General features: G+C 37.1%; 2 protein-coding genes across 8 annotated transcripts in view; both read left to right on the plus strand.

Annotated features, from left to right (window-relative positions):
- The window catches only part of LOC115223772 (uncharacterized transporter slc-17.2-like), a 45,935-nt gene extending 35,503 nt beyond the window's left edge, over positions 1–10,432 (plus strand). For 2 of the 4 annotated variants that reach the window (XM_036512904.1, XM_036512906.1), the window contains one exon: positions 6,838–10,432. In XM_036512904.1, coding sequence (XP_036368797.1) covers positions 7,359–8,831 — 1,473 coding nt within the window. In that variant the 5' untranslated portion in view covers positions 6,838–7,358 and the 3' untranslated portion in view covers positions 8,832–10,432. Of the gene's footprint in view, positions 692–771; positions 2,129–6,837 lie in introns of all 4 variants that reach the window. The other 2 variants (XR_005003687.1, XM_036512905.1) reach the window with 2 other exon arrangements.
- A 1,617-nt stretch (positions 10,433–12,049) lies between these two features.
- The window catches only part of LOC115224008 (uncharacterized transporter slc-17.2-like), a 35,280-nt gene continuing 34,829 nt past the window's right edge, over positions 12,050–12,500 (plus strand). For 3 of the 4 annotated variants that reach the window (XM_036512833.1, XM_036512834.1, XM_036512835.1), the window contains exon 1: positions 12,052–12,344. The gene's annotated coding sequence lies outside the window, so the exon portion shown is untranslated. Of the gene's footprint in view, positions 12,345–12,500 lie in introns of all 4 variants that reach the window. The other variant, XM_029794794.2, reaches the window with a different exon arrangement.

Here is a 12,500-nt window from a genome sequence, read left to right on the forward strand (position 1 = left end):
TCGTCTGTGTGTGGGACAATATTCTATGCAATATTCGCGAGAGGGGATGTACAAGATTGGGCTAAATCTGATGAAATATCGATTAAAAATTCTTCAAACGAGGAAGAAACTATAAAACTAAATGAGGAAAAGCAAAGATAGTATTTGTCCTGTTTCTGTTAGTAACTAACAAACTTCGAAGAGGTTTTCGCCGTAGGATTTATATCTTCGAGTTGGCCTTGTTAAAATATTATGAAGGTCGCGAGTTGTAAGAATAGTTAGAGTGCCGGATAACATGCTTAGCGGCATGTAATCTGTCTTTACGTTTTGAGTTAAAATTTTGCCGAGGTTGCTCTGCCTTTCACATTTTCTGGGTCGATGGAATATGTATCTGCTGAGCACTGATTGGATGTAATCGAACTTTCCCTTCTCAAGAACTTGCTGGCTTTGTGCCAAATTTGAAATCATCATCATGGCGACGAGCTGGCAGAATCGCTAGAATGCCGGATAAAATGCTTAGCGGCATCGCGTCCATCGAGTTCGAGAGTTCAAATTCCGCTGGGGACGACTCTGCCTTGCACTCTTTTGGGGAAGAAGAAATAGGTACCAGTTGAGCACCGGGTTCGATGCAATCCACTTAGTCCTTCCCCAAAATTCTAGACCATGTGCCTATAACAGAAAGGAGGATATTATTAAGGTGGTTAGCTGAGATGTAAGTTAGCACGCCGATAAAAATGGCGGCAAGCTAGCAGGATAGTTAGCACGGCGTTAAAAATGGCGGTAAATTGGCAGGATAGTTAGCACGCCGTTAAAATTGGCGGCAAGCTAGTAGGATAATTAGCACGCCGATAAAAATGCTTAGCAGCGTCTCTTCCGGCTCTTTACATTCTAAGTTCAAATTCCGCTGAGGTTGACTTTGCCTTTCGTCCTTTCGGGGAACGGTAAAATAAGTAACATTTGACTATTGGGGTCGATGTTATCTTAACATTTCTCCTCCCTCCAATTTTTAGGCCTTGTGCCCTTGTAGAACAGATTATTACGAAGGCCTCAAGCTGGCGGAATTTTTAGCATGCTGGGCAAAATACTTAGCGACATTTCGGCCGTCTTTATGTTCCGAGATCAAATACCACGGGGATCAGCTTTGCCTTCCATCTTTTCGGGGTCGATGAAATATGCACCAGTTACACACTGGAGTCGATGTAATCGACTTCCCTACCCACAATTTCCGATTTTTTGCTTATATTTTAGGTATTTTGCTTATAATGGGAGGGATTATTAGCAAGGCGGCGGGTTGGCAGAGTCGGTAACACTCTGGACCAATACTTAGCAGTATTTCGTCAGTCTTAACGATCTGAGTTCAAACTCCGCGTTCCGCCAAATTTCAACCCTTATGTCTATTACAGAAAAGTTTAATACCAAGGCCGAATATGCCTTTAGCAGTCGACCAAATAAGTACCAGTTAAATATGGAGGGCGATGTACTTGTAACAGAAAGAAAGAAATTTGTTAAGGCGTGGAACTGGTAGAATCGTTTTCAAGCCAGACAAAAATACTTAATGGTATTTCTTCCGGCTTTTAACATTCTGGGTTCTAATTTCGCCGAGGCCGACTTTGCTTTTTACCGTTTCTGGGTCGATGAAATAAATACCAGTCGACTTACACGCTCCCTTTAAAAGACTGTTTTTGTGTCAAAATTCAAATTATTATTATTATTATTATTACCTATGCCTCTCATTCTTTTAGTGTCAGTAAAATTAAACCCCGGTCAAAAACTGTATTTAATGCTATTGATTGTGCTGTTTCTCAGATTTAGAGCGTTTTGCCAATGAGAGAAATATTAAGGGCGGTGAATTGGCAGCCATTGGAGTGTCGGACAGAAGTCCTTGCGGTTTTTCTTCCAGATCTTTATGCTCTGGGTTCAAATCCTGCCGATGAGAAATTTGCTTTTTAACCCACTCAGGGTCGATAAAACGAAATATCAGTCAAATACTAATATCGGGGTCATCGATGGGCCCCAACCGCTCAAAGCTGTTGTCCTTCAGCGCTTTTCATATAATTTGTTTCTATGTTTTTTTTCTTATTTTGTCTTTCAGTTTCATTTTTAATGTGCATTTTCAGAGGACCAAAGAGCGCAGCTCTGTGTACCTTGGGTACGTGCAAAATTTAATTCGGGATTTGTACTTTCTACTGCATTACAGATACGTAACATATACATTTACAAGGAGATGTATGATAGTGACCTCGAAGTTTCAGCCTGGTGGACACAAACACACGCACACCGAAAATCAAGTCATGGAACCATGAAAGAAAGCGATTAAAACCTGTTAAAGAAAGATTATATTAAGATTAAGGGATATATATATATAATATATATATATATATATATATATATATTATATATATATATATATATATATATATATATATATATATATATATATATGTATATATATATATATATATTATATATATATATAATATATATATATATGTATTATATATATATATAATAATATATATATATATAATATATATATATATATATATAATATATATATATACACAGATCAATAAATGGTGGGGTTGTGTTGACCGCACGTGGAGAAATGATAAGCAAGGAAAAATTGTAAAAATGCAGAATGCTGAAATGAAAGAAAATTTTAATGAAATGAGAAATTGATAAAATATATAAATATATATTTATTCAAACCGGTTTTCGTCATTGTTTGACTTGTCAAGAATATTTAGGTTAAAAAGTTTTTTAAAAATTAGAAAGGGGAAAAAAGAAAATTACATTGTTTTTTGCAAAAGAATAATAATAAATATGTACAAAAATTTAAAAAAAAGTACTCCGATACATTGTGAGTTCGTTGTGTATCTTGAGTTTAGTGATTGTTATATATATATATACATACACACACGCACATATATATATACATACATACATACATACATACATACATACATACATACATACATACACATATATATATATAAAATACTTTTTTGCGTAATAAGATAAAAAAACCAAGGCTGTTTTTGAGCATTTATAGATAAAAGGTCTTACAGCTGTTTCTAGGATATTTATTTATTATATTCCTTCATCGGAGACGGTGTGAGAGAATAGTTAAGTCATAGTTAGTTTAGATGTGATACGAAATGGAGAGTGAGGTGGAGGAAAGAAAATAGATGAAAAAAGCCTTCCATCGCATTCTTCAGATGAGGTCCTTAGCTTTGGAAAGGAGGAGTAAGAGGAAAGTCTTTTGTGAAGGAATAGGTGTGTCCTTAAGAGAGATGCCAAGGAATCGTTTATCCATTACTGAAGCGTTACTTGGGATAACTGCTTATAATAGCGAAGTTGAGGTTATAATAGATAATGGTGACATTGAGACCCAGAGGTGTCAGGTGATGCTGAATAGGTGTTATAGACAGATCATAGTTCAGTTCCAGATTTGGTAATATTGCGAATAAAGGGCTCAAAGTTGGTTCTATGTCAGCGTGTGTATATAAGAATTCTTTTCGTAATAAGATAAAAAAACCAAGGCTGTGTAGATATTAGAGCATTTATAGATAGAAGGTCTTACAGCTGTTTCTAGGATATTTATTAATTCGTTTCAGCTATGCGGCTGTAGTTATGCTGGAGCACCACCTGATTTTGCATCTTTATCTATGACTCTTCTTTGGCTGATTTCTTCATGATGGTAGGGTTTTACGTCAATAATTCCGTATGTGTTTTTGTCCAGGTTGTTGGCCCATTTAGAGCATGAGAGAGTTTGACACCGCTGCTCTCATCTGTACCTCATGCCGGTTGTTGTTTCACCCGGTATTGAGGAGAAAGTCAAGTTCTCTTTTGAAGACATCTACATGCACAAGTGTAGGTTTCTTAATTTGTGTGACAGGGCATTGAACCTAAGCTATTTCGGAACCTGGTCTTGAATTTAGGATGGAATTCATGGTACCTCTGGTATATAACAACGACTTCCAATTCGGGCATTTGTATAACATTCAGTGCCTATATCTGCTTCTAGCCCTCCCAGAATTTCCCATATGTAGATTATTACAAATCTGTCTCGCCTTTGCTCCAGGGATTAAATATGTAGTTTATTCAGCTCCTACCCGTCGCTCATCTGCTGCACTGTTCAAATTATGTTAGCGTAGTGATGTTGGACCGCTTCAGGCTTCGCTGTTAGTTTGGTACTATGCGGTGACCATAGTTTGATACTATATAGTAGTGCTATGTAGTGTCCCTATGAAGGACAAAGGCCCTTCACATGGTTAACATAACTTCATGATCTCTTCTCTTGAAGGGCCTTAGTATCCATCATGCCAGTTGTTTGTACTTTGTTGCTGTCTTGGTGATGTGCATATGAAGTAATGCCTCATCGCACATACCGGTCTCCAAGACTCACATTGCTTACGACGCTGGGCTTGCAGTGCCTTCGGGACATGTATATGCAAGTAGCGGTGCATTTAGCTGAAATTTTCCAACTGCATATTGTTTAGTTCAGCCCACTTGTATATTAGAATCAGGTGGTAGTAAAAATTCCTAAAATTTTTTTTACACTAATATTATTAATTATGTATAATAATTTCTGGTAGATTCGTTCGAAGATTTTTCCGGCCATTTTCCTGCTGCCGACAAAAAAGACTGCGATTGCGCACTGGATTTGAAAATATTTTACATATACAAACAATGAGACGCATGCTGGATTGGTCTCGTTGTATGCGTATTCAATCTATGGTGTCGCTCTTGATAACGACTTCGCCCAGTGAATAATATACACAATGTAACACATGTTTTGCTTATTTGTATTTTTTAATGTTCAGATAAGCATTTTGTTTTGCTTCAAATTGAAAAATCACATTCGTTTTGACGTAACATCGATAGTCATTTATTTATTCCTAATTTCATATTTGCTCGTTATATTTGTAACTTTTCTCTACAGCACTTTGTTGGTTCAATCTATTCTTGTATTGTAAGGATAATTACACAACATTTAGTACTTTTTCATTTATTGAAAGGTATTTAGGAAGTATAATATTAGTTACAACAAAAAGAAACAATAAAACTCTGCACTGTAAATGCCTTGATAACGTTTTTTTTAACATGAGAAGTGCTTTGACAATCGAGATTTTCTGGAGTGTATACCTTCATATCTTCTGACTAGAGACCATATATAATCTCCCATCATAGCAGTATCCCATCGGCCTTGGTATCTTCTTTTCATTGTTGTGACGTCCTGATTAAATCTCTCACCATGATCTTCACTTAATGGCGTTTCCAGTACACAGATGTCTTGCAGTCTCCCCCAAGTAGATTCCATGCCTTCAACCTTCCTGAAAGTTCAGCTCCTGACTTAGTAAGACCCAGATCCCTGATTAAATCATCTAGCTCACTCTGATTTGGAAAGTGAGGCTCCGAAGTCGTTCATGGTACGAAAGCTTCCTCCAATTCTTGGCTGCTGCTACTTGTTGATTCTTCAGATGAAATATTTTCTGGTGATAGTGATACTCATAAACTGGCAGGTTCTCTAGATGATGGCATGTCTGGATTCTGAAGAGCTTGTCTTCTTTTCAGTTTTCTGTACTTTGTCACATCGATCATACAAAAGTAACAGTCATCGTGATGGTTCTTTGGCTCTGTCCATACCCTTGGAATGGCAAAAGGCATTGACCTTCCTGTACCTCTTAACCATCATTCTAGAGTAGGCTGACAGCTTCCACATATCATATGTGGGGGCCCATGGTTTGTCCTGGTCACCCACCGGCATTCCGAAATAGTCTGTACGCTATTCACAATTTAGCACCTTTCACGATCTTATGTAATACCTGTTTTTTTCCAATATAATAACCACAAACATAGCAAAATGTATCTGGAGAATTTTTACATACTCTAGTAGCCATCCTGAAAGTAGCACAACTTAGTAATTGGTCTGAAGGAGAAAATTAGACACACATTTAGTAGCGGAACATTATAACAATACCGAATATGTAATAAGATTGAAAGTCAACATATTTTTATAACTGTTGTTGATACACAAAAAATAATTTCAGTTTTGGAATCAGCGGAAAAAATTGATTGATAAACAATAAAATAAATGCAATAAAAAATTTTATTTTTGGTTACGTTGAGTAATTTTTATTTACTAAAATAGGTTAGAAATCATTGTCCAGGATTAGATGGTAAATTTTTCATTCCCGTCGAGAATTTATCTCTAATCAGTGGTTTGGACTTTAACTGTTTTTTCTGGCGTAATGGATTCCTATGATGGAAAATCACAGAGAATGAACAACTTGTACAACCACACACACACGTCATGACTAGTTATCTCCCTTGCAAAGCTACATAAAGGTTAAAATCTACAAAATGGCGACAGTCTCACTCCGTTGTGATTAAGAGGGGAGTACAGTGTGTCTGAATCGGACTTTTTCAGCTCATCATATTTACTAGAACCAAGAAGATTAAAAGGATAAAGATTTTGAGTCAAAAACATTGAATGATTCGTTTGGAGCAAACTTCATTTCTTTCTGCAAAACTGTTCTGTTTATAGCTACGTCAGAAAAAGAAAGAAAACTGCTCGTGTGTGAAAAGTGAAGAGTAATCTGGACATCCCTAGATGTAAAGCATCGTTTGTATGTTTGCAAACAGAGTGGGTCTTCCTGAATTCTTTCAAGAGCCAAATGGTTAAACTATACAACGATGTTTTATAGTAATTCAAACAGAATAGTGTAACTAGATCATATTTGTATTTTGCCATACTCTGTTTTCCTGAATAAAAGAAGAATCTTTATTTCCTGACGTAAACTATGTGATATAATGATTCCTTTATAGTTTTAAGGTTTTTGTTTTCTATTTCAGGTCGATGGACAGAGACTGAAAACGAAATATACTAAATTTTGACCAAGAAAATCTCAGCAAATCCTACTAACAATTGTCTATCACAAAAGAGGAGTTGTTCACCGTCTGTTTGTCCATCACAACATCTATTAGAGGGAGGGAAGAAGGGAAGGGATCAAAAAGTGAGATAACCCCTGTCACGGCGTTCTTTTTAGAAGCAAAGGAGGGGGTGTTGTTGGGGAAAAAATCAGGGAGAGAGAATGTGAAAGAGGTAAATAAGACTGATAGATTAATTTTAAGTTTAAGTCTTTCAACGCAACATAGACCTCTATATATAGACTGGGTCGTTACCCGGAAGCATAGCGACAAGAAGTCATTAGTATATTATTAATATTAATTTGGATCACAAGACACTGATGTTTCAAATTTTACGTCGTAAATACGGGAATTAGATTATAGTTAGTGTATAGGATCTTGCCGTTCCTCAAACTCACTGAGCCAACATTGGGAAAAACAGATTAGAATAGAACCTGTCAAAGAAAATGTCGAAGTTTAACGAATTTATCAGCCATTATGGTTCATGTCGATGGCGGCTGTGTTATGTCAGCTTTTTCGCTTTGCTTCTCATGCAGACTTTACGTGTAGACCTTAGTATGTCGTTAGTTTGCATGTTAAAAACACCCAATCGTACAATTGATGAAGTCGACCTTACTCGAAATAACGAACACTGTTCTCGTTCAGACAATCGCACATCAAATGGAGAGGATTTTGAAGGAGAGTTCGAATGGGGCAATACTCTACAATCAAACATGTTAGCTGGATACTATTATGGATACATTATTACTAACCTTCTTGGCGGTGTATTAGCAGACAAATATGGTGGAAAGAGAGTTATGGGGGCTTCCATATTCTCGGCTTCTCTCCTGACCATTCTTCACCCAAGTCTAACACGAATAAGTGGTTATTTTACTCTCGTATTAAGGATACTTACAGGTCTGGTTTCAGGGCCCATGTGCCCTGCTGTCTTATCTCTGTGGGGACGGTGGGCTCCGCCATTAGAAAACAGCGTGTTGGTTGCAGTCTCTTTTTCTGGTTTATTGATCGGTAGCATTCTGGGTTTGTCAATTTCCGGTTTCCTTTGCGTTTATGGCTTTGACAATGGATGGGGTTCTATATTCTATATATTTGGTGGAATATCGTTGGTGTTTAGTTGTGTGTGGTTTTATGTCATTTATGATACCCCAGATGTCCATCCGACTATCAGCGACAAAGAACGTTCCTATTTAAACAAAACTATAATACACAAGGGCCAAGTGAAGAGCGTTCCATGGAAGAGAATCATGTGTACTCCCGCTGTTTGGGCTCTTATAATTGCTCACACATTCTACAATTGGACGATTATTTCTTTCCAGCTGCTTCTGCCTTTGTATATGAAAGAAGCATTAAATATCGATACGAAATCAAATGGTTTAATGTCTTCTGCTCCGTTCATTGGACAGTTCGCGGCTGTGCAATTCTGTGGAAGGTTTGCAGATATTTTGCGTTCAAAGAATTATCTTTCAACGCGTTCTGTACGAGTTCTCTTCCAGAGTGTTTGTTTCCTTGGCTCAGCATCACTGCTGATTGCCATAGGATTCCTTGACTGTGAACAAACAACCCTGGCCGGCATTCTGTTCCTCTTCACGGGTATCTGCTTAGCATTTTACATTGGCGGCTTCAATGTCAACCACGTGGACATTGCTCCTAGATACGCTGGTGTATTGATCGGCATTACCAACACTTTTGGTTCATTACCCGGATTCTTGGCTCCATTATCATCCAAAGCTCTTACACCAAATGGGACACAAGAAGAATGGCAAATTGTCTTAGCTTTGTGTGCGGCACTTTCTGTATTCGGAACGATAATGTTCGCGATATTGGCAAGTGGAGATGTACAGGAATGGGCAAAATCTCAAGAAATGCCAAATAGTTCTTCTAAAGCGGAAGAATCAGAGAATCTAAGGCAGTCTGCATAAAAGTTATTTCCATGTATTCCATTTTCTGTAACTTTTTTCGTTTTGAATTTTATCAGACATAAAATTGTATTACTGCATCACATTTACCATTTTTAGTCTTGCTAGAATGATTAAGCCGGCGAGCTGGCAGAATCGTTTGCACGCCGGACAAAATGCTTAGCGGCATTTCGTCCGTCTCTACTTTTTTCCTTTCGTCTGTCTTACTATTATTATTACTGTTATTTTTCTCCTTTTAAAACTTGCTTGCAAATATCCAATTTTTTTTTTACCCCACTTGTATTCTCCCTTATTGTATCTTATTTTAATTTACTTTATTTTATGAAACCTTTTTGATGTTCTTACAAAACTTCTCCACACTGATGAAAATGGCAATGCATAAATTTAATTATAATTACTGTGGTTATAATTTTTTTCATACATATTTGTATTGTCCTTTGAAACATGCGTATGTATTGAATCCTATTTTGTATTTAATCTAATTTTGATTCAACATATTTTTCTCCTCCATTTTGCTATAATTGTTTATAGTATTTTTATACCTATAACGATATTTTTCAACTACAATTTTCATATTCTTATTCTTGCTCTGGCTGTTTTTTTATGAATACGATGAATCTTTATTAGAAATCATTCTCTCTCTCTTTTCTGACCTCTCAAAAAGTTTGAATTGTTCTCCGCCCCCCAAACAATAAAAATAAGTACCAGTTGTATAGTGGGGTCGATATCATCGACTTAAGCCCACCCCCCGAGCATTCTGGCCATTAGCCAAAATTTAAAACCAATATTACATGAAAGCGCATCAGGAAGTATACTTACTGTATGTATGTATATGTATATATCAATCTATCTATCTACCTATATTTATATATATATATACAGACCGGTACAGAACGGTCTGTACATCTAGGATTATGAAGGCTCCCTACTGATGATTCTTGACTTGGCAGATAAATTCTGTTTGTTTGCCAAAAATAGATGAAACGTCGGTCTGGGATATAGCTGAGATGGTAAACGTTTTTAATTTTCATTCCTTTCATGAATTTATCCATTTTTGTGTGTCTAGCCCAGCGCTTCTTTATTTGGAAGCCCTTTATTGTATTTCTATATGAATAATATATAGTCTAATGACTAATTCGTCTTTTGTGCTGGGTCACTGGTAATAATAATTTATTTTTTATTACCCTATTTACTATATATATATAGGTTAGAGATAAGTGGCCACTATATAGAATACAGCTCGAAGGGTAAATTGGAGCGGGTAGATGAGTAAATGAAAGCAAGTTAGATAAATCGATTTACACAGAATATTAAATACATTTAATTAAAAAAACATGTACATGTGTATGGATATAAAATAGTCCGACTTACAGAATATAAATGATATCAGGAGTTAAATGGGTAGGGTTTGAGCTGTTGGACACTCGTAAAACTCTACCTATTTATATATACATTATGGAAGGGGCCTTATGATCAAGAAATAATTTATGATTAAAAAAATAAACGTAATTGCGCTTTGCTTAAATATAGAATTTCCAACTACGAACGAAATTTGGGACGCTATATGCATGCAAGAATACAACAATGGATGGTGTTCAGAGGAATCGAAAACAGATCTGATAAAAACCATGTAGATATAATGCTTTATATTCGATAAAATATTAATCTCAACCATCTTGTTCTGTTTTTCTTTGTTTTTTTTTTATATTTTTTTTTCTTATGCATTTGTCTGCTTCCTTCACCATGAAGGTTGGAGGCGCGTGGCTTTGTGGTTAAGGTGTTGGACTCATGATCGACAGATTGTAGTTTCAATTCCTGGATCGAGCAATCCGTTCTGTTCTTCATTTCACCTTGCTCCAGTTCACACAGCAGGCAGAAACGAGTAATCCGACAACGGACTGGATTTATATACGCCATGGAAACTGCAGTCTCACTCATTTTTCAGTCTTCTTTCTCAATTAAACATATTCCATCGTCATTAAGCCGATGTTTAGAACATAAATTAACGTGGTTTATATTATAGAACCAATGGCGGTCTCAGGCGAGTCGGTGCCAGAATGGTTGATCATATCTATGCCTAACCTCGTAAAAGCTTGGACACAGGTTTCAAATTTTGGCGCAAGGCCAGCAAGATCAGGCGAGGGGATAAGACGTTTACATGGACCCCAGTACTCCACTGGTACTTATTTTATTGACCACAAAAGGATAAAAGGATCTCGGTGGAATTTGAACTCAGGATGTAAAGGCAGAGGAAATGTTGCTAAGCATTTCGCCCGGTTTGCTAACAATGCACCCGTGTCACCGTCTTAAGTGAAAGCTGTTGATTTTTTTTTTTTAGTAAAGACACAAAGCCTGAAATTTGCGGGGAGGGGATAAGTCGACTACATCGACCCCAGTGTTTAACTGGTACTTATTTTATCGAGCCCGAAAGGATGAAAGACAAAGTCAACCTCGGTGGAATTTGAACTCAGAACGTAGCGACGAGCGAAATACCTATTTCTTCACTACCCCCAAGGGGCTAAACACAGAGAGGACAAACAAGGATAGACAAACGGATTAAGTCGATTATATCGACCCCAGTGCGTAACTGGTACGTATTTTATCGAGCCCGAAAGGATGAAAGGCAAAGTTGACCTCGACGGAATTTGAACTCAGAACGTAACGGCAGACGAAATACCGCTAAGCATTTCGGTCGGTGTGCTAACGATACTGCCGAGTCACCGTTTTAAGTGAAACCTTTGGATATTAAAAAAAAGAAAAAAGAAAGGAGTCCGGCTAGCAAACTAGCTAGCATGCCGGTCAAAACGCTTAGCGGCATTTCTTCCGGCTTTTTCTTTCTGAGTTCAAATTCCGCCGAGGTGTACAGTGCCTTGCTTTCTTACGTTGTCGATAAAGCGATTCCCAGTCTACCACCGGAGTCGATATAATCGATTAGCTCTCAACTTCCCCCATAACATGTTTCAGGCCTTGATATTACCAAACAGGAGAGAGAAGTTATAACAAGTTTATCTTTTTATTATCATGGCCAATAATTGCTATTGTAAAGTCATTGTTTTTACATTGTAAAATCATTGTTTTATAAACACTTCAGAATGAAACTTTCCATTCTCTTACATAATCTGTATAATACACTTTCCAACCACTAGAATCGCTTTCTGTTTATATTTTCATTTAGCCTATTTCCTCTCCAGCTCATATTATAAGCTCCCAAATTTCCCTCGCTCTCCCACTATCCCTCCTCTATTTTAAGCTCATGCCAGTAGGCGTTTGATTTAGTATACGTTTAGATGCGTGTGTGTAAGTGTGCGCGTGTCTGTAACTAATTACTAACTTGTGTGTACGTGTGTGTTTGTGTGTTTGTGTGCTAGTTCATGTGTCGATAATGTTAACAGAGCCCCGCCACGGTGAGTGTACATACGTCACCAAATGCAAAAAGCTACGATTAACAAACATATCAGATCTAGTAATCTGCGGTAACAGCTGGATTCTGCAAAACTGTAAACACTCGGCCAAACAGTAGGTATAAAAATGATTTACTTTTCAATTTTTAAGAAGAAGCATGTACAACGTATTACCCTTCTGTTATGAATGCGTGGAGAACCTCTTCAGCATTATTACGTTAGCCGAAAAGAAATCCGAAGTCGGAATGCTTCGTTTCTCAGAACCAATGTC

This window comes from Octopus sinensis, linkage group LG24, assembly GCF_006345805.1.
Source record: "Octopus sinensis linkage group LG24, ASM634580v1, whole genome shotgun sequence".
Lineage (NCBI taxonomy): Eukaryota > Metazoa > Mollusca > Cephalopoda > Octopoda > Octopodidae > Octopus > Octopus sinensis.